General features: G+C 43.5%; 1 protein-coding gene across 1 annotated transcript in view; it reads right to left on the bottom strand.

The window, feature by feature from the left end:
- The window catches only part of Slc16a2 (solute carrier family 16 member 2), a 102,174-nt gene extending 84,886 nt beyond the window's left edge, over positions 1-17,288 (bottom strand). The window contains exon 1 of the mRNA XM_047535842.1: positions 16,671-17,288. Within this exon, the coding sequence (XP_047391798.1) occupies positions 16,671-17,112 (442 nt within the window). The 5' untranslated portion in view covers positions 17,113-17,288. The remainder of the gene's footprint in view (positions 1-16,670) is intronic.
- Positions 17,289-21,802: the final 4,514 nt, after the last annotated feature.

Genomic DNA, 21,802 nt, shown 5'->3' with positions numbered 1-21,802 from the left:
CCAGACCTGGCTCTACCCTGCATGTGCATGCATATGCACAAATACGCCCTAATGCATCCTCATCACATCTACACCCACACACATCTATATACACACATATGTCCATAGTCGCACATGGTTGGATATACTCAAATACCCACTCAGTCATACATACATATTTTCATAAGTTTGACAGAAACACACACACACACACACACACACAAATCTCTTCTCTTCTAAATCTGACCAAGAAATAAATACACTTGGAAAGTCATTCCATTATATATTTATAGACAGCTACAAGAAAAGAAATTCATACTCAGAGTAAATGATCCCCAATCCCAAGGTTGAAAAGACTAAATCTCTCTGCCCTACTCTCTACTGCCCAACCCCAACACAAACATACACACACACACACACACACACACACACACAATCATACACAAACTTTTCAGCATATTTTGTGAGGATCATCATTTCCCAGAAAACTTGAGCAACATGTCCTAAACCTATAGAGTAAACACACATCTTGGTTTGTCTAGGACAATCCTATTTTTTAAGAAATATTTTGTTTATAATTTTGTTTGTTTGTTTGTTTGCAGTGCTGGGGATTGAACCCAGGGCCTTATGCTTACAAGGCAAGTACTCTACCAACTGAGCTATATCCCCAACCGGTATAGTTTTTTTATTTTTAAATAATTTTTTTAATTTGACAATCCTATTATATGACTGTTGTCTTAATAAAATGTTAACAGTGTCCTCTTTCCCCCACAAAGGCATCCCACTTTGGATAATAAGTGATGGGATAAATCCTACCTAAACTCCTCCCCCACTTGGGCCATTGTTGGGTTACCTGTGATGAGGCCTATCATATCAAACCTAGGCCTACTCTCTTCCTTGGAAACCATCTTGTTCTGTAATCATGCTTACCTCTTCAACTCTGTTACTAGGAATGCTTTTTAGTGATCCAACCTTGCAAATAAGCAAAACAATTTACTGATCCATGTCCCAGAGATTAAGGGGAGGCTGGAACACTCTGTCATTTGATTTGAGGAGTTATCCAGTCACCAAAATTTAGTTGGCCTCAAAGTGGCCATTAGCCCTCCTCTTTTGGGTCTCCCCCAACCCCACTTAATTCTTCAGGTACCCATCTCCTGCTTATAATCCTCAGTACCTTTACACTCCCCCTCCTTTACTTCTCCTTCCTTTCTCTCAAAACATTAGGCTTTGATGAATCCAGGCTCCTTCTGAAGCAAATATACTCCATGGTACCACACTGCCACACCCTAGGCTCAGAGATTCTTGGAATAAAAGGAGTGGCAAAGGAAGGAGAGAGAGAGAGAGAGATTCAACTTCATTTAGGCTCTGTGACTAATTTTCATTAGGCCTGTTGCCTAATTTCTTTTAGCTTCAGGGCATGTGGGCCAGTGACTATTTTTGTAGCTGGATTAACTGTGTTTTGAAAAAAATGTGAAAATGCTGTCAGCTCTTTGCAAATGTGGCTATAAATACATTGTGCAGGATAGAGTTGTAGTGTTATTCACAGAGCAACTGGACAGGGATCCGTGTTTTCCAGACATGTGGATACACATACTGAAGTTTGAATTTTAAGAGCAGCTGTGCTAATGTGCAAACAAGATGGAGGCAGGGAAGAGGCCCCAGCAAGGGCAAAAGGGACATTATCAGAATGAAGAGGGGGAATTTACAAATAGATTCTGTCTCAGACCCCTAGAAAACTAAATAGTCTGGGCAAAATCTGGATGATATGGCATGCCATCTTATAGCTATGAAGCTGTACATATATGCACATGCATACACATAAATACACAGATACATATACATCTGCTTGTGTATGTGTGAGTGAAAGAGAAAGAGGATATCTATCCATGTGGATAAATATATATGTGTATGCCTGGGGGTGTGTGCTTTTAATTGTCTGTCATGAGTTCAGGCTTAAAGTCAGATGTATATGTGTACTTTTATACAAATGGGAAGATATGTTTTATATGTATGTGTATATATTTATATAAAAAAACATGGGTGTTATATCAACCCACCTACACTATACACACATGAGTACATATGCAGTTCTACAGATTAATTTATTAATGTGGTGACCATGATGATAATTCATATGGAAGGTTCCAAGCATTTTCAAAGGATTGTCATATCCATTCTATCATTTAAACTTCAGCATGAGACAATGAGATAGCAATTATGATCCCATCGCTGGCCCTTTTTTACAGATAGGGAAAGTGAGGCTCAGACTTGGCCAGGATTGCAGAAAAGGCAAATAGTAAAGCTAGGACTTGCACTGGTCTATCTGATATCAGATCCTATGCCTTACCATATACTACATAGCACATGGAGAAGTGAGGCAAAGGAGAGTTGAACTTTAGGGTTTTCTTTATGACTTCCCATCCCAAGGCCATCTTTTCCATCAGTGCTAAAACAAACTCCATAAAAAAGAAGCCCCAAGGCTAGTGCTATTTTTGTTGATCCAACCTGGAAGTAGCCTTCAGGTTGCTGGTTCTGCCTAGAGATACTAGCCAGGTCCACTCAGAGGACACAGATGAGCTGTGGCCTCCTTGAGCAGGTGTTCATTGGTGATATCCTGAAGCCCAAGGGATGAGGGAATTTCCTGGGGCTAGGAACTGAAACAATACATTTGTTTCCTCCTTATTCTCTCCTCTGGCTGTGTGTAGATCTGTCTTTTTCTTCCTAAAAGCCGCAGGCTCCCAACATCTGGTCTGACCGGTTCCACTTGAGCCTTCCATGTTTGAGACATTCTATGAAGAAGGCAGGTAGCACAGACCTGGGAAAGCCTGAATGTGAGTGGTGCCATCCCCAGGCAAGGCAGCAAATGAATCCATCTGGGTCCTACTGACCTCTCTTACCCAAGCCACCATGTCCCTCCAGCTGTTTGGCCAACAGATCTATGGAAAATTTGCTTTAGGCTAGTCTTTCCTTAGGCAAAACTAGGTCAAGGCAAAAAAAAAAAAAAAAACACTTTGATTCTTAAAACTATCCTATTGTTCACCATTTGCATGGTTACAACCTGGTCAACTTCATAGAGTAATGCAGATACTGATAGTGACGACAAGGTTTCTGGGATCACTGATTTGAAGTCCTTGGAGGAATCAGGACTCAGGAGAGGGCCTTAAACTCCTAATAATCTAGAGGTTGAAAAGCCCCACCATTACTATTCTCAATCATGACCATGCTTAGTTATCCCAACTTGTCACCAGAACTTTAACTTGCTAATGTTTACAGCTTACTGCCAGGTGCCTTATTGGGACTTTCAGGGTTTGTTCTCCCCTGCTCCCCACAGATGATAAACAATCCTTCCAAGTAATAGACATGAGGTCCTAACTAGCAAGGAGTTCATGCAGCTTAGCAAATAAGCTCATAGGAGCTGGGATGCCTTTTGTGAATGGAGCTACTTGGGTTCAGAACTGTTTTTTGTGGATGTGTAGCTCACTCACAGTCAATGGTTCACTCTAGAACTTAGAAGTTTATAGGCTGGTGGGGTCAGTGCAGGATCACCCAACATATGGACTAAGCATGGGCCTAGAATACCAGTGAAGAAGGACCACTCCAAAATGAGAAAAGTATAGATTTAATGAATTTTTTCCAGAATGTATTAACCAGAAAAAAATAGTGCTTAGGGCTTTTAAAGGACTTAATCTGGATCTTGAGCAGGGGCAACATCAAAGCAGCCCAGATGGTGCCTTCATGAGGCATCCCTGCCACCAGACTGGGTAATGTTGTTCTCCCTTGGGCTCACCTGGGGTCACACTTGCTCTCTAAGGCTCAGCTATAGCCTACTAGGGAGATAATAAGAACAGTGAATATGTATATAGCACTTACCATGTGCAAGAAACTGTCCTAAACTAGTTAGCTATGTAGAAAGAGAGATAGACACAGATATCAGCTCATTTAACAAACCTGTGTTGTAAGTACTTTTGTTATCTTCCTTTTACAAATGAGGCACAGAAAGGTTAAATGCCTTGCCCAAGGACACACAGCTAGTGAATGGTAGAGCCAGGATTTATTCAAATAGGTTGGTTCTAGGTCATTTCTCATCAAGCTGGCTTCATGAGAGGAAGACTCTCAGTGGTACCCCACCTGTAAGACATACACCCCTTTTTAAAACCAAAATCGGTCAGGCACAGTGGCACACACCTATAATCTCAGTGGTTTAGGAGGCTAAGGCAGGAGGATTACAAGTGCAAAGACAGCCTCAGCAAAAGTGAGGCACTAAGCAACTCAGTGAGACCCTGTCTCTAAATGAAATACAGAATAGGGCTGGGGATGTGGCTCAGTGGTCGAGTGCCCTGAGTTCAATCCCCAATACCCCCCAAAACAAAACCAAAAACAAAATCAAGGTCTTAGGAAAGTGATCTTGAAGATTATTTAGCAGAAATTTCCAGAGCTATTGATTCAGTGTATCTCATTCTGTTCCACCAAATCTCATTTTTGCACTGAGATATTTGCTCACTTGCATGCACATTTTCTCTTTGCTCCTTTTGATGGAATTCTCCAAGGAGATAGAATAGAGACCACGGGATGGTTGCTCTTTTCAGAAGTCATTTACAATGCTCAAATCTGGGAGGATCTGCTTTCCATTTTCATCAGAGGAGTTGCTCTCTTCTGTTCACCACCCCACCACTCCCAATCACCCTCATCATGCTCTTGCTAGTAAATTCACAAGGCCTGCTTGGTTTACACAAACGATTGACTCAAGTACCTAGGGAAGTCCAACTTTCTCATTTCTTAAACAGAAAAACTTGAGGTCCAGAAAGGGAAATGGGCTTGATAAGGTCACAAAGACAGCCAATAACATAGCCAGAACCAGAACCCAGATCTCCTGATTCCCAGTCCGCCAGTGTTCTTTCTTTCTTTCCATCTTTTTTTCTTTTGAGCTGGAGATAGCATTTTTCCTGATCCCAGCCAGTAAAACTTAACTATGCCCAGATCCTCCTTTTCCATGCCCCCTATTCGCATGCCCCTGAACTTTGTGACTCCTAGTTGTGTGTTTCATCATATTATATGTACCTTTTTTTATCCTTAAACTTCAGGCTACTACTGAGTTTAGGAAAAAAAAAATCTATCCCAGTTTTCAAGGAGCGCCTACATTTCTGACCCCATGGTACATGGAATTGGAAGACCTGGTTGTAGTCTCGGCTCTGCTGAATATTAAATGTATGGCCTTAGGCCACTCACTTGCCCTCAGTCTGCTATCCATTTCTGCCACTAAAAAAAATGAAAATCTGAATCTCTACCCTAATGAATACAAATCATGTTGACTTTTCATTTTCCAGGCCCCTTCAACATAGCACTTGATGTGACCAAGTACTATGGTCACATTATGAGACATTATGGCACGATATGAGATTCAACTATTTTATTTCATAACTGTCTCTTTTGCAAGGATCAACAAAAGCTAAGACACACACAGAGGGGATCAGTATCACTCAATAGACATTCCTCTTCTGGGGTTCACAGGATCTGGAGGTCCATTTGGGATCCAGGGTGAGGGATTAAGAGCTGCTTCTACTTATACTCTTCTCAGACCTCTTAGAAAAAGTTCCTGGGCTGCTGACATGGAAGAGCAGGTGGCGTGGGTTGGGCGGACTGTGTCACAAGCCATTTGTGGGCATCTCATTCTGTGGCTCTATGCCCAGACATCCCCCCGCCCTGTGCCCTTCTCTCCAAATGTCCTTAGTATTTTTCTGTCCTTCTGCCCCTCCACCTCACCCCACCTGCTGGATAGGGCCTAACCGGGAACAGTGACTCACTGGGCTCCCAAGAGGGCGAAGACCCAGAATCTGAGCAACAACCACACTGTCCAGTTTTCAACTCCTATCCCACTTCCCAATTTTCCACTTAGCTAAACCCCATTTCAAATTCCAACTCAACCAGCAAGTCTTCCATGATTCCTCTGGTATTCACATTCATCTCTCCTTTTCTATAACTGCAAAATTCAATTTAAAGTACATTGTCTAATACTTAGCAGTGATCTGTAGTTGTTTGGAATGTTATATCTTCTCAAAGAAATTATAAACTTCTTGAGGCCTTCTCTGGCTCATCCAAGGTCAGCCCAGCACTTAATTGAACTGAACCAACATTAATCAAATTAGAAGGGGAAGATACGGGGAGGGCTTGTGAGCAGGAAGAGACTAACACTTATTGAGCATTAATAGGGGCCAAGCTGTATGTTAAATGTTTTACATGTGTCATCTCAATCTCTACACCAGTAAGATAGATGTTATTGTTACTCTTATTTTACATATGAAAAAACTCAGACTCCAAGAAGTTAAAAACCTTGTCAAAGACAGCCATGCTGTCCTGGTAAAGCACCTAACTGGATCTAGTGCTGTTTGATTCTAAAGCCCATAGTCAAAGATGGATTAACAGCTTAAATGTCCATTAGAAGGGTGTAGATTAAATAAATTATGATATACCCACATAACGGAATATGTGCAGTTATAAAAAAGAACGAGGGCTTTAAGGACTTGATGTATAACAATACCCTAGAGAGATTTTGAAGTATAAAAAGCATGATAGAAGATAATGTGGATTATAGTCACCATTTTTACTTTAAAAACAGAATATAGGGCTGCGGTTGTAGGTCAATGGTAGAGCACTTACCTAGCATGTGTGAGGTACTTGGTTTGATCCTCAGCATCACATAAAAATAAATAAATAAAATAAAAGTATTGTATCCATCTACAACTAAAAAAATTAAAAAAGAGAATATATACACAGTTGCTTGTATACATACAGACTATCTCTGGAAGGACAACAGGTAACACTGGTCACCTCTGGGGAAGGAAACAGGGTAACTGGGAGACAGGAGTGGGAGAGAGACTTTTCACCATTGTACCTTTTGAATTTTGTTTCCATCTCTTTCCATACAGTCGTACCTGGGGATCAAATTGGGGAATGCTCCGTATGCCAGCAGCCCACTTCTTGGACCCATTTACCAACACTCTTATAAACCAACCTCCAATACAAGCAGATACCCACAATATGATTAAGGTCACCTCTTTTCAGATCTCAGTTCTCTACCTGGAAGATGGGAACCAGAGAGAACAGGACTAGGTGATCTCTAAAATGTCTTTCAGTGCAGAAATTTAAAAACCTGAAAATCAAGAGAGTGAGTCCTAGTATATTTGAAATCTTAGTTTCAATGAAGGATTTGGAGATTTTGTTTTGTTGTTTGCAACAAAAAAGAAAACCATTTCTATTTTGATTTGCCAACTAGTTGTTCTTAATGGAGGCTCCCTAAGTGGTCATTGAAATGCTTGCTCAAAACTGCTATTGCAATCCTCTTTTGTGAAGGCCACAATCCTTCTGTGGCCTGTGTTCTCTGGGGCTATCCTGTTTAGAACACAAGGAAACTGGCCCACTCCAAAACTGAGTACAAAGGAGCAAATCTCCTTCTATGCTTAATGTCCTCTGGCCCAGACCTTCTGACCCTAAATATCCCTTTCCTTCTTCCTTACTACCTGCAGGAGAACAGAGGCTCTGTGAGAGACCCTCGGGAGGAAGTGACACCCTAACTCCACCCCATCATCCACCCCCATCCTTAGTTCCTACTAAAAGAACTTAGTCCTTGACTGTAGGGAGGTTTGTGAGCTCCTGCCAAGCGCTGTAAATATTTCAACATGGCTCGTTTCCTTGAATGTATATGACCTGGGATCTGGCCCCTCCTCTCCCTCTGCGCTCTCAGAGAGCTGAGGAACAAAGAAAACCCAGCCAGTCCTTAGCTACAGGACACCCGGGTCAAATTGCAGAAGAATACGGAGGGGAGATGAGGAAGAGATGGAGTAGGGAGGAGGCAAGAGACAGCTGAGGAAACATTTAGAGACAAGTATGGTGACTCCATTTCTAGGGGCTGGAAAATCATAATAATAATAACAACCATTTCACAATTTACAAAGATCTCTCATATACACACAATCTCATGTGACCCTTCATAATCCTACCAAAATGATACTTTTTGTCTCAGTTCATAAATGAGAATCCTAAAGCCCAGAAAGGTTATGTGACTTATTCAGGGTAAACAACTAAGTGACAGTTCCTCTTGTCCTTTTTGGACTCAAGGATTATGACATCCTTTATATAGAGACTCTGGGTAAAGTAAAATGGATAGTTAGAGGATCTTGTCCTGGATCATGAGATTGTCCATTTTTTTGTTTACTAAACCCCTTCTTGGTCATTTTTTTTTATTTCTTAGTCATAATAATGCCTATAGGCTTTAGGAATGAAAAAACTACAGCAGTCTCCCTTGGTAGCTTCCCCTACATCTGCACTATGTATTAGATGATGTCTAAAAGCAGGAGTCCTAAATTCAGACTGTCTGGGTCCAAACCCTTGCTCTGCCATTTTTTGCCTATGAACTTGGACAAGATACATAACTTCCATGCCTCTCTCTATCTACAAGATGAAGGAAGTAATGGTACCTACTTCATAGGGTTGTTGAGAATTAAGATGGATTGGTACATGAAAATGTTTAGAACCTTACATATTTCATTGCTAAGTGTTAATTAAACATTGTTACTACTACTACTACTGCTGCTGCTGCTACTAGGATGTTTGGCAGGAGTAAGAAACTAAATATCAAAAAAATCTCACTGTGGAATTCTCCAGAAGTAGCCATCAGCAAGCTGAGTGCTTCAAGTTTTTCTCCAGTAGCAGGGAAGGCTTACAAGGAGTCATCGCCATTCTTCTACCCTGTTCCCCTTGGGATTAGTGACAATCCAGCATGAGGGGCATGGGTCATGAACAGAAGAGTTCTTTTCTTTGTGAAAAGCTCAGTGGCCTAAACAAATAGCTAAACCTGTGACCTCAATCTCAAAGGCAACATGTTCTAAGCAATTGTGCTAATTGACCTGGATGCACATCACACACCAGTTATACACACATACACACAGACCTGGACACAAGGGTACATGTACATACCCTTTCAGCCTGGGTGAGAGGGTGGACAGGCAGATCCCAGGATAACTTGGGTAAAGAGTCTGTGTGGGGACTGCTTATTTAACAATGCTTACTTTCCCCTTTTCTCTTCAGTGTACAGAGGTATGAGAGCATCTGACCTAGGTGCTTCACTCTCCCCTCTCTACCCTCCCTAAAGGCACTCCAGATTCTAGTTAGATACTTAAAGTGTCTGTGTCCTCCCTTCTGTGACCCCTCTACAACCAACTGTGCAGGCTTTTTGGCAAAAAGAAAGATGCTTGAGGCTTAAAATAGAATGAACCAAAAACCCCCAAAATTACCAAAAACCACTCGAAGTGTGGCATGGCGGCACATGCTTGTAATTCCAGCAACTCAGAGGCTGAGGCAGGAGGATCAAAAATTCAAGGCCAGCCTCAGACACTTAGCAAGGCCCTAAGCAACTTAGTGAGACCCTGTCTCAATATAAAAAATAAAAAGAATTGGGAATGTAGCTTGGTGGTTAAGCATCCCTGGGTTTAATCCCCAGTACCGACAACAACAACAACAAATCTGCAGGTTCAACTGACCCAGGAGATGGAGGACAATGACAGTGAGAACTTGAAGATAAAGGGATTCAAGTGACCAAGACATTTGTTAAATACTACTGAGTACAAATCAGTCATCATACTATCTTCTGGGCTGGGGTCCTACTGCTGTGTAAAGAGGAGGCATGGAAATGACAAAAAGGGTTTTATTTATTTAATTGTTTATTTATTCATCTAGGTACTGGGGATTGAACTCAGGGGCACTACTGAGCCACATCCCCTGTCTTTTTTGTATTTTATCTAGAGATAGGGTCTCACTGAGTTGCTTAGGGCCTTGCTAAATTGCTGAAGCTGGCTATGAACTTGAAATACTCCTGCCTCAGCCTCTAGAGCCACTGGGATTACAGGAGTGCACCACCATGCCCGGCTGACAAAAAGAGTTTTATGGCAATTATCTTACTGCAAATATCCAGAGCTAATGACTTCTGTACTCTTGAGTACTCCACAGAAAGTCACCCTTCACGTGGAGAGCAAGAGAAGGGAGAATGGCGAAAGGGGTTGGTCTGGGACTCCAGCTGGAGTTGGACTGTTTGACATCCTAAACCCCAGGTGTTCTGCTAACTGAGGGGTAGAAAGAGAAGCGGGGGAACACTACTGAGAGGAAAGAGGGTGGCACATCCAGCTAACATGATAAAAATGCACTGTAAAAATAAGAGAAGCTGAGAAAACTTGTGGTTGTAAGCTAGTTTCATACTTTGCTCTCTCACTAACCCTGAAACTGGAGCAAAATAGAGGAAAGAGGGCAAGACTGCCAGGGTGAAGAGGTTGCACTGCCTCTTGGCACCCAAACAGGTCACATTCCCTACTCACAAGTAGGTGCCAAGTGTTTCACATTAGCCACAGTACCCACCTCCAGGGAAGGTGGTTATAGGACCCTAGGTTAGCTAGTCCTCTGTCATCTCTGAAACCAGAGAGCTCTAGGGTGGGCCTAAACCCTCTTCCCAGAAACTTCTAAAGGCTAGGAGGAATGGAGGATAGGGGAAGATGAAGACAGAAAGAAACTTGCAATAAATGTTTCCCAGTTCCATGTGGAGTAGCAAATGGGTCCAGGTCAAGAGGTACAATCAGGCTGCCCATATTCTATCATTCTCACCTAGCAAGTTTCCCAAGCTGGGTCCTTTGTGCTAGTCCCCCAGAACCTTCTCTTCTTTTTTTCTTGGAACTGGGGATTGAACTCGGAGTACTCAACCACTGAACCACATCCCCAGCCCTATTTTGTATTTTATTTAGAGACAGAGTCTCACTGAGTTGCTTAGCATCTCGCTTTTGCTGAGACGGGCTTTGAACTCGCCATCCTCCAGTCTCAGCCTCCCAAGTCACGGGGATTATAGGCATGTGCCACCACGCCCAGCTAGCCCTCCAGAACCTTCTATAGAAGCCTCTGTTACAGTAAACCTGACTCCACAGACAGATAGAATATTCATAATCCCTGGCTCTGTGTGTGTGTGTGTGTGTGTGTGTGTGTGTGTGTGTGTAAAGAACAGAGCCTTCTTTCTAGGATTTATTCATTCAATCCCAGGTGAGATAGCTTCTTTCAACACAGGAAATCCCACTTCATCATTCATATAATCTGAAAGAGTAAATGATTCTTTATTTTCAAAATGCAACAAAGCAAAAAAGATGCTAGCGGGAAACCGAACTGCTCAAAAGGTTGCAATCATCTTTTATGGACTTCTGACACTGTCGACAGTCCAGCTGCTTGTTTATTCTTCATGGGGCTGGAGAAAATAATGTCAATGACAACAAAATGTAAATCTAAGGAAAATGAATGAGCTCTGTGCCTGCTACCTCCCTAGGCATACTCTCAGCTAAACCCTGAGTGAAACTGAGGTTGACCAGGGATTGTAGACACCCAAGAAGGTCTTCTCCAAGATCACAAGCAGCAGCCCTTCCCTCCCCTACCACAGTGGGATCCAGGCAGCAGCCCTGAGCCAGCTATAAAGATGTCCTGCCCTGTCTGAACCCCACTACAGGGAACCTCTGTATCACATTTAGGAATCTTGGTTTACTCTTCTAGCCTGCAGTAACAGCAAACCAAGGTCACACTGACCATGCATTTCTGAGAAATGAGAGCAAGCTGTAGGAAACTAAATTTCAGGAGAGGGGTCCAAACTGAGGCCTGAGGAAATGCTTGTCGTTTAATACTTTTAAAGAAGAGATTCAAATCATACAGACCCACCCTGCTAGTCTGTGGCAGACCAAGCGGAGGGAATTCTCTTGGAGGTCCAGCTTTCTGTTGAGCAAGGCACTAATGGGAGAAGAAACCATACACTCAGAACTGTCCTGACATACTCAGTAAAAAGGAATGGGTCTTTTTTTATTGGTTCTTTGTAGTTATATATGACATTAGAATTCATTTTGATATAATTATACAAACACGGAATATATCTTATTCTAATTTGGACCCCATTGTAATGGATGTACACGATGGTGGGATTCACTATGGTGTATTCATATATGTACGTAGGAAAATTATTTTGGATTCATTCCACTGTCTTTCCTTTTCCCCCTCTCTTCCCTTCATTCCCCTTTGTCTAATCTACTGAATATCTTTTCTTCTCCTCTCTCACCTTATTGTGGGTTAACTTCCACATATCAGCAAAAATTAACCATATCCATATGCATGGGTAGCCCCATAGTCTTCACATACAAATGACATGGGAAAATAATGTGTATATGGCTTTTCCTTGCTTTCCCAATCTCCTCCAATCCTTCCTCCCCTATTCAGGCAGCTTAACAAATTTTCATTTGCCTGAATGAGTCAACATTTATGGTATTTGAATAGTAAAGAGTAAGATATCACACAATTCTAGAAGGATAGATGGAAAAGCTAGAAAGTTCATATAGTCAACACTTTTCATTTTACAGATAGATAAACTGAGGTACTGAGAGGCAAAATGCCTGCTCAAAGTCACAGAACAAGTTAGGGGCACAAGTTGTCTAACTCCTAGTCACTGCCTAGCTGATACCACTGAGATTGCCAGCTTCTTGGGGGTCCATATTTGGCCTGAGGTCTTGCTTTTTTCAGATTTAGAATGAGCATTTGAGGCCACTGCCCAGTGAGCCAGGGATACAGCCTCAACCAGTTAACCCAGCTTGTCAAGCATCCTCTTACTTAGCTTCCAAATACCCCAACTTCTCATTCTCATTCTTTCCAATACGAATCAAGGTTGTAGTGTGGGACCCAGTTTTCTTGTAGAGGATGCAGAGGGATAACTCAAAAGATGCTTGACTGATGGCCCTGCAGCCTGAAGTTCCACAGCAGGCTCTGAGTCAATGAGATCTAGCTCTGTTGGACAGTAGCCTTCAGCCAAAGTCAAGAGATTGGCAGATTTGCTCAAAAGATACCTTAATCCCAAAGTCAGCAATGAAAACTCCTAAAATGGAGAGGACAAAGACAGCCTACTCTGCCCTAGCCCCACCCATCTTTGGTATTCTTGGTTCACCTGAAGGCAGAGTGGACTCTTCTTCCCCATGCCTAGAAAAGTCCATCTCCTTCAGAGTGATCCATCAGTTTGAATCATCTTTTAACAATAGTGAAGTTTCTTGACCATTTTTCCTTTCCCTAGTAGTAAGAACCTTAACCTGTCCCCACTCAGGAGCTTGCAAAGGCCATGCTTATAAACTGCCCAATAAAAAATGCTTATCATCATATTGTATGGGTTGGTACTAGACTCACAGTTGAGATGGAAAGTACAGGATAATGGGTTTACTCTGGAGCACTTTCAAAAAGACCTTGGTTTGCATCCAATATTAGCAACTTTGTCTTGTTCTGCCTTATCTGGAGCTCCCAACCCTAACCCCAACCCCATTTAGGATTTCAATAGTAAGCTGAGGCCTGCAACCTATGCCACCCTGCTCCTCTTTCCCTAAAAGCCTCCTTTATCATCCCAGGAAACCATTCTGTGCCTATATTTTCCACAAAATTACCTGGTTGCTTTCTATCCTGTCTGTGGCTTAATCTGGGTTGGAGAACTCCCAAATTTCCCCACAGTCTCTACAAAAGTATAGACAAATTTCTCACTTGATCTCTTCTGTTTACTCCCTAAACCAGACCTTGGTTACCTGCCTCCCTCTCAAAAACCTTTTGCCTGCCAGTTCTCCCAGGCCTAAAACCCAGGAAAGGTTGGCTTTGCCCCAAAAGAGGTGAAGAGAGGGCACTACATATACTGCTGTTGACACCACAGAACTGTGCACATCAGTCCACAAAGATTGTACATTGTGTGCTCTAGTATGTTCTGAATTCCATTTCCCTCATACCTCATGTGGCTTTTGCCCATATCCAGAGGCCCCCTAATGTGGAGTTATTTCCCAGACATCAAAACTACCTTTCTTTGGGATTCTCTCACATCTGTAGAATCTTGGAGCCACTAAACCAATCAGCACAGCTTTAGGGTTGTGATGATGTTAGGCCTAACCAAAAACAATTTGGGTTATGAAGTGCCTCCAAACACTAAATTCATAGATAGAGATGGAAGCCATGTCAGACATTAATAGAAATGGACAGTGCATCAACCTCCTTGAGTGACCTCCAGAATGGCTCTCGGGCAAAAACTGGCTGATAAAAATGATAGCAAACTTCTATTAATTTTTTTGTCCTTTTGAGATGCCAAGGCTGTGGCAAAGGTAGCTGGGAAAGTTTGAGTAAATTGCAGACTGTTTGTGCAGGCAGAAACATTTAGAATCTCAGTATCTAAATGATGACTTGAGAAAGCTGAGGAGATCAAGAAAGGTAGGGCTGAGAATGACATTTTCTGGAATGTAGTAGGGTGTTCCTGACTTTTCCAAAATAAAAACCTGAGGCGTTCTTGAGAGGCTCTAGTATCAAAAAACACCTTAGTGAATTCAAGATACTCCACAGCAAGGACCCAAGCCAAACTACTCTGAGACCTTGGGGACATACTGAGTTTCTTTCTGTCACTTTCTGATCTATTACTCTCCATAATTTAAGCCAGAAACCTCAATTCCTCAGTGGCCCTGGTCTATGTCAGAATATACACTAGCCACACCTCGGCACAGACCACTGCACCACCGCCCCCCTGCAGCTGCACTGAGGTCTTGACCGGAAAGTCCCAGCCAGCCCTCCCCCTGAGTCCCCTATGATCACCTACTTTGAAGTCTGTTCCCCAGCAGTGAACCTCTTCCTGGTAAAATAGTGGTTTTTCCAAGTTTTATTACACTCTCCTAAGGCCCCAGCTCTAGGCCTGCTCACACCATATAAATGCCAGGGCCTAGTTTCAGTCCAGCCTCTGCTGCTTACCTTCAAGTTGCACCCAAACTTTGCCATTAATCCCCAAGGCCAACAGACTGCTCTCAACCACAGGGCAACATTCAGGAGGCCCCACCCGCCTCATCCCCCCATAACCTAGGCCACTGCCTGAGGCCCTACCCTGGCTGCCTTCCTAAGAGTCCCTGAACTACATTAAAACAGAAAAAAGGGGCTGGGGAGATAGCTCAGTTGGTAGAGTGCTTGCCTTGCAAGCACAACGCCCTGGGTTCGATCCCCAGCACCGCAAAAAAAAAAAAAACAGAAAAAGGGTGCTCCCAGCGATGCTTGTGGCTGTGACCTTCTCCCCAGAAGTTGTTCCACATAGTCCAGGGACTCCTCCATTCCAGCATAAGGTGGCCTGGGTAGTGGTGAGACTGCCCTTGATAGTCACTGACACACACTTGAACTTTCTTCAAGTGGGGCCTGCACACTGTAACTGTGCCAATGGGTCACAAGGTTTAAGGCACCAAAAGTCCCAAAGCCCCTTCTGCCAGGGCAGTCCAGAGAAGCTACAAACTAAAAACCAAGTTCTTGGTTGAGGGCATTGGGAGAAACTCACCAAGGAGAATCCACAGGTGGATGCCCCAGAATTTAAGGTTTCTATGTTCACTTAATAACCTCCAGGTCCCCTCAGATGGTAGCAAAAGCATATGTTGGGAACTGCCAAGAGCAGAGAATCCCTCAGCTCCAAGGCAACACTGAAAATCCACATTTTCCAAGTTGCAGACTTGAGGCAGTGGCATAGATAGAGTTGTCCTAAGGAGCCACCAGAGGAAGTGAGACTTAGGGAGTATTCCAAGCCCCCAACTCATTAGAGACCTCTCACCAGAACTGCTTAAGGGGCGTTTCCCGCAAAGCATGACTTTTCTGAGCTCAAGGGTGGCCACAATTCAAGGATCCTGCACGGGTTTGCAGCCACTGGCCTGGAGAGTAAGGGCTATATCCCCAACCCTGCTCATCTTGGAGAAGGAGACCAAGTCAGCCCCAAGTCACAGCAGGAATGGCAGGGCGGGTATTCCGGCTTCAAGCGGAAAAGGGCACCCCAGGATAGCGAAGAAGCCCGGGGTTGGCGGGAGGAGGGGGATGGCTGAAGTTGGGGGTGGTGCATTGTGAACCACAGCACAGGGCCCAGCCTGCCTCAAGCTCAAGCCTCAAGCCTCACGCCTCTCTGGCAGGAGAACGCCTCTCTGCCGGGGGCTCAGCTCAAAGAGCACCGAAATCCGCTCATTCCCCCAGGGTGGCATGGGACGGCCCTGGTCTGGCTGGGCCGTAACCACGGCAGGCAGAGACGCGTACACACCCTCAATCGTACTCCCTCACTCCTCCCTCCCTTCCTCTCCTACAGACACACGCCTTCCATGTGTTTAACTCTGAGCAGAGTCACCAGGATTCCCGAAGTGTTTTTGACAGACAACACCTCTGCTCCACCAAAGGAACAAGGGCTGATGCGGAGATTAGTGGTATTGTGCTTCTCTCCGAGTCCACCCCGCCTCCCAATTCTCTCCAGTCTTCCTGCCTTCGCCCCCTCTGCCCCCCAAAATTCCTGCAAATATTTTTCCCCAGAACACATGAGCAAAGTACTTTAAACAAATCCAAAAGGTGAGTTTGGATTTGTCCCCGGGCAAAAAGTTCATTGCTTGCCTGATCAATGAATGTCCCAGTTTCCACCCCCGGAATGTCTTGCGCCTAGTCTCCACAACTGAGGCTGCCCAGAGCCCGGCAACCCGCGTCTCAGCAGGGCCATGGGCAGAGCAAGGAGAGGAGTAGCAGCGGCGCTTTGGAGGGGCGCCTCGTACCAGGAGGTATGGAGGTGGCAGCAGGAGTGGACACTCTTGCCTAGAATGCCAAGTGGGGCACGTGAGGCTACTCACCTGCTTGGAACTCCACCTGGCGATTTTTCTCTTTTTCCTCCTCTAGCAGCATGGAGTAGAGGATCCCGACGGAGTTATGGATGCCGAAGATGGAGCCGTTGCACCAGGTGGCAGCGAATACCACCATCCAGCCGAAGCCACCTTCGGGAGGCTGGAAGCCACGCGCGGTGCCGCGGGTCTCCACTGTGGGCGTGGGCTCAGGTTCGTGCACCGGCTCCGGCTCAAACTCCAGCTCCGGCAGGGGTGCGGGGTCCGGTAGGGGCTGGGGTTCCGGTTGGGGCTCGGGTTGGGGCTCGGGCGGAGGCACTGGCACGGGCTCGGGCTCGGGCTCGGGCTCAGGCTCGGGCTCCGGCTCCGGACTACCCACCGGCTTCTGCTGTTCCTGGTCTGTCTCCTGCCAGGGCCCCTTGGCTTCCTCGCTCGCCGGGCTTTGCAGCGCCATCGCGGCCGGGGGACTGTGGCTGCTCGGGCCGGAGGAGCCTCTGTGTGTGGCTGGTACTTGTTTCTACTGCTGCTGCTCAGAGCAGTGCTGCTGCTGCTGCCTCTGCCTCCTCCTCCTAGAGGCTCCGCGCCCCAGCTGGCCAGCCCGTCCCGCGACAGACGGTCCCTGGAGCCCTCTCCTCCTCCTCCGCCCCCGTCCAACCCCCCTCCTCCTCTCCCCATGTCATCTCTCTCTCCTCCCACTCCTCCTCCCCCCACCTCTTCCTCCCTCAACAGGCAGCCGCTACAGCCTCGCTCTTCTCCCCAGCCCTTCCTCCTCCACTTACTCGCCTACCTACTCTAGCCGTCGCTGCTTCTCCTAAACTCCCCTTCCAATCTACCGAATCCTGTTCTCTTTGTCCAGATGCCCAGTACAGGAAGAATTAAAACCGGAGGGGAAAAAAGCACAAACTATCCTACTCCTCTGCCCTTTTCTCCCCTCAGGCTCCAGAACCAGCATTGATCAACCCCGAGTCGCCCAGAAAAGACCTTGCCTGCCCTTCTCAAGTCAAAGACAAGCTATTATTTAGTAACATTCTGCTTAATGTTATCATAAAATACCTTCTGTTATATAAAAAAGACTTTATGCTTTATTCAGAGATCATAATATGTGTGATAATAGACCTTTTGAAGTCTGACTAGCTTTGGTAAACTTAAGTATATTTTCCATTTTGAAGTTTTCTGAGTTTTGGAATCCCCACTATCCTTCTATTGTCTGTAATAAAGGTTTCTTCACCAAAGTAAGTCTACTTTATTTTTTTTCCTTTTGGTAAGACACTTTCTGACAACTCTTCTCATGACCAACTCTCCTCAAACAATTAGATGTGCTGTTTAGTCTGCTTCAGTTGTTGAGATGACCATAAGCAGAGCAGTCAGTTTTCAATCCATGTTTTTCTTCAAATAGACATGGCTTTTAAATATCAAAAATAAGTACATTAATGGAAAATACACAGACATAACTGTGTTAAAACTTATCATTGCAAAGGAGTGATAAAACTTTTCACTGAAAATTTTAGTCCAATATGCATATTTTAAGAATAAAGTCTGAATTTTATTAAAGCATAAATTGTTTAGCCAGCTGAATATATTTTTCTCAGGTATTGACAAATGAATGTGTTGAAGAGAAATTGGAGTATTTAAATTTTCAGAAACTTTATTTTAGCAATATTATATACTTCATGCACCATAAAATCTCATATATTAGGATGCCATCTTTTAAACATCACATTAATATGACAGTAAACAGTTGGCAATGTCATTCAGGACCCTAGACCTAGGAATAGACACTGGAGTTCTATACCCCATCTAGATCCCTACTGTCTAAATTCTACTTCCCTCATTGTTTAAATGGCTTTTTAGATCACTGGAATGGGATACTGGTGTGTGATGATACCCAATGAGGACCTCCTGTAGACCTAGCACTATGCTAGTCCCTTTACATCCATGATCTCATATAATCTTCATAACAATACTATCAAGTTGAGATGATTTGTCCTCGTTTCCTAAATGAGGAAATAGAGACTCCATGAGGTTGTTAGTTGTCAGCAAGAATTAGAACCAGTAACTGCTCATTTGAGTGAGTTTCAGAGTTTGTGCCCCACCTAGGAGACAGGATTATATAACCACCATCCCATCATTCTAGCAAATACATGCAGTATCTACCATTTCTCCCCTCTTTAGAAAGTGTAGGTACTAAATAAAGACTAGAACACTGGCATAAGGAGATCTGGATTCTAATTGTAGTTCTAACATTGCATGCCTGTGTGATCTTGAACAATTTGTTTTCCCTTTTTCAATCTCAATTTATGTGCAAAATAAGAGTTAATGCCTACATCACAGAGTTATTAAATGCCATACTGAGTGGTATAGACTTTACTTAGGATACACAAGTGCTATGATTTGGCTAAGTATCCCCAAAGGCCCATGTGTTAAAGGGTTGGTTGCCAGCCTATGGCACTGTTGGGAAGTGGAGGAACCTTTGAGAAGTGGTGCCTAGTGGGAGAAAGTTAGGTCACTGGGGAGGCATGCTCTTAAAGGGAATATTGGGACTCCAGCCCCTTCCTGTCTATTTGCTTTCTGGCTGTCATGAGGTGAGCAGCTCCTCTACCATGCACTCCCATCATGATGTAGTGTGCCACCACAGGCTGGACCCAAAGGCAATAAATAGGGTCAAGTTACAATGAACTGAAACCAAAAGCCAAATTAAATCTTTCCTCCTTAAGTTGATTATCTCAGGTATTTTATCACAGCAATGGAACACTGACTACCACAAGATTGCCACTGAAGATTTTTGAGTAGTAGAGCTGCATCTTAAAGTGAAAATTGTGGCAAAAGTACAGAGGATGTCCTGGAAAGATTAGAGGTAAGGAAAACAGGCATCAGATGCATGAAGTTTTCCCTACAAATTTCTAAATCAGACTTGGTCAATAAACATCACTGACAGCAACAGATCTTTAGAGACACCTACTATGTAGAGATTCATCAGTTTTGCTCATGCTCACAGCAAGTGACATGTAGTTGCTGTAGTCCTTTATTTTACTTCTCTAACTATGGACCTTGGAAAAAACCAATAGAGATCTCCAGGTTACATTGCAAATAAGAGAATGTGCTTTCCTTCTGTTCCTAACAGAAATGAGCCCACAGTAGAATCATTCCAACTCTTTTTATGCCCTTGACTGTTCATATAAGCAGAGCAGTAGTTTCATAACCTAGTTGTACTTCAGAACCAGAGAGTTTGTGAAGTACTAATTCCTGGGTCCCGATTCATACTTGCTGAATCAGAAAATCTGGAGGTGGGACCCAGGAAAAGTTTAACAAGGATGCACTGCCAGATATAGAAACCACTAGACCAAAACAATGATTTCCCCAAAATTTGAATTTCCAAGACTAGTAAAATTTCTTCCCAAATTTTGGGGACCCAACATGGTGATGCCAAGCTTTTAACATTGTCATGTATCATTAATGAAATGATATTTTAACACCAAAATAGAAAATGTACAAAGAACATAATCTTTTACAGAGGAAAGTCATTTTGTTTGCAGGAGGGGTACTTGGGATTGAACCTAGGGGCACTCTACCACTGAGCTACATCTCCAGTCCTTTTTATTGAGACAGAGTCTCACTAAGTTGCCAAGGTTGGACTCAAATTTACCATCCTCTGTCTCAGCCTCCTGAATTACTGGGACTACAGGTGTGCACTGCCATACCCAGCTAAAAAAGTCTTTCTCAAGTCAGTTGGCAACAATTTTTCTCATGTGTCAGCAGACTGATGAAAATATCACAGACTGTCATGGGTATACTGATTAGTTCTTGGGATTCCCTGGGCTAGATGACATCTGAAGGCCCTTACTGAAGTTCTCATGTTAGTCCAAATGCACTCCCTTGTTTGGGCTTTTCCTATTCTCCAATATATTTTTTGGCTTGAATGGGACTCAACAGGTCATGACATCATCTCTCTGTCCTGTTTCTAAATCATCTCAATAAATACTTGAGAATGGGTGAAATATTGGGATCATTCTCAAGAAGGTAAGTACATAATCTTTCCCTTCTTTGCTCACTTTTCTTTATTCATCTTTATGAGGGTAACTTAAGAGTTCTGATGACACAGCATCACCTTGGATTCAAGAGCCAAATGGAATTGATTGTGAAAAGAAGCCAGGATGCTCCAGTAGTAACAAAAAAAATCCAAACAGAAAAGACTTTGATTTTATTGTTCATAATCAGGAAGAGTACTTATGGGAACCCACAGTACTGGGAAATGAATTTGAATGTTGACACCTTCTGATGGCCAAAGTGGAAACATGAAAGGGAAAAGATATTGGATGTAGCCTGATCTCAGCTTGAGCCAGAAGGCTATTCATAATAATAGGTGCATTAAAAACGAATCAATTGGCCATATGCATGGAGCCTGCTTCCTGAATGCCAAGGAAGCAGTCTGCTCAATAGTTAGTCTATTATTAGAGCAGCCATAGAGGGGAAAAGATGACAGAAGCAGCAGGAGCATTGTGGAAAAGAAAGAGATAGAAAATAATTAACCCTCTGAGAGCTAGCGTAGAAAAGCAAAGCATGAAGTAAGAGAAAGGGTGGAATGGATTGGTCTTTTGATAATATGCAAGGGAAAAATGGAACAGGTTTTTAAGCCTTTTATTAATTCATTTTTTCATTCATTCAAGAGATTTATTGAAAACCTGCTACATGATCGATATTGTACTAGACCCTGGCTAAAAAAAGTTTCCCATCCTGAAAAGTGGAACCCCCATAAGGGTTGGAAAGAAGGTATCTAGGATACGTGGTTACAAAAGCAGTAAAAGATGGGCCTTGACTTCATTATATCTGTATCTCCTCTAGTAAACTGACCTTGAACACGGGGTCAGCATTATTTGTTTTCATATTCTTAGCATTTGATACAATACCTTACTCAAAGAAGGTGTTCAATAAATAGATAAATAAATTTAGCTACTTGATGTAAAAAGCCTCAGCTTCTTCACCTATAAAGGGATGAGCCATTTTTCAGGATCATTGTGAGGATTGGAAATAAAGTATGGAAAGCACTTAGTATAGCATCTGGCATGGAAGGCACTCAATAAATGTTAGCTTGTAGTTAGTGCTCAAAAATGTTAGCACCAAGATGACTTGAAGAGTGCTTATGTTGG

This window comes from Sciurus carolinensis, chromosome X (genome assembly GCF_902686445.1).
Source record: "Sciurus carolinensis chromosome X, mSciCar1.2, whole genome shotgun sequence".
NCBI classification, from domain to species: Eukaryota; Metazoa; Chordata; class Mammalia; order Rodentia; family Sciuridae; genus Sciurus; species Sciurus carolinensis.
This window is presented reverse-complemented; position numbering and strand designations above follow the sequence as displayed.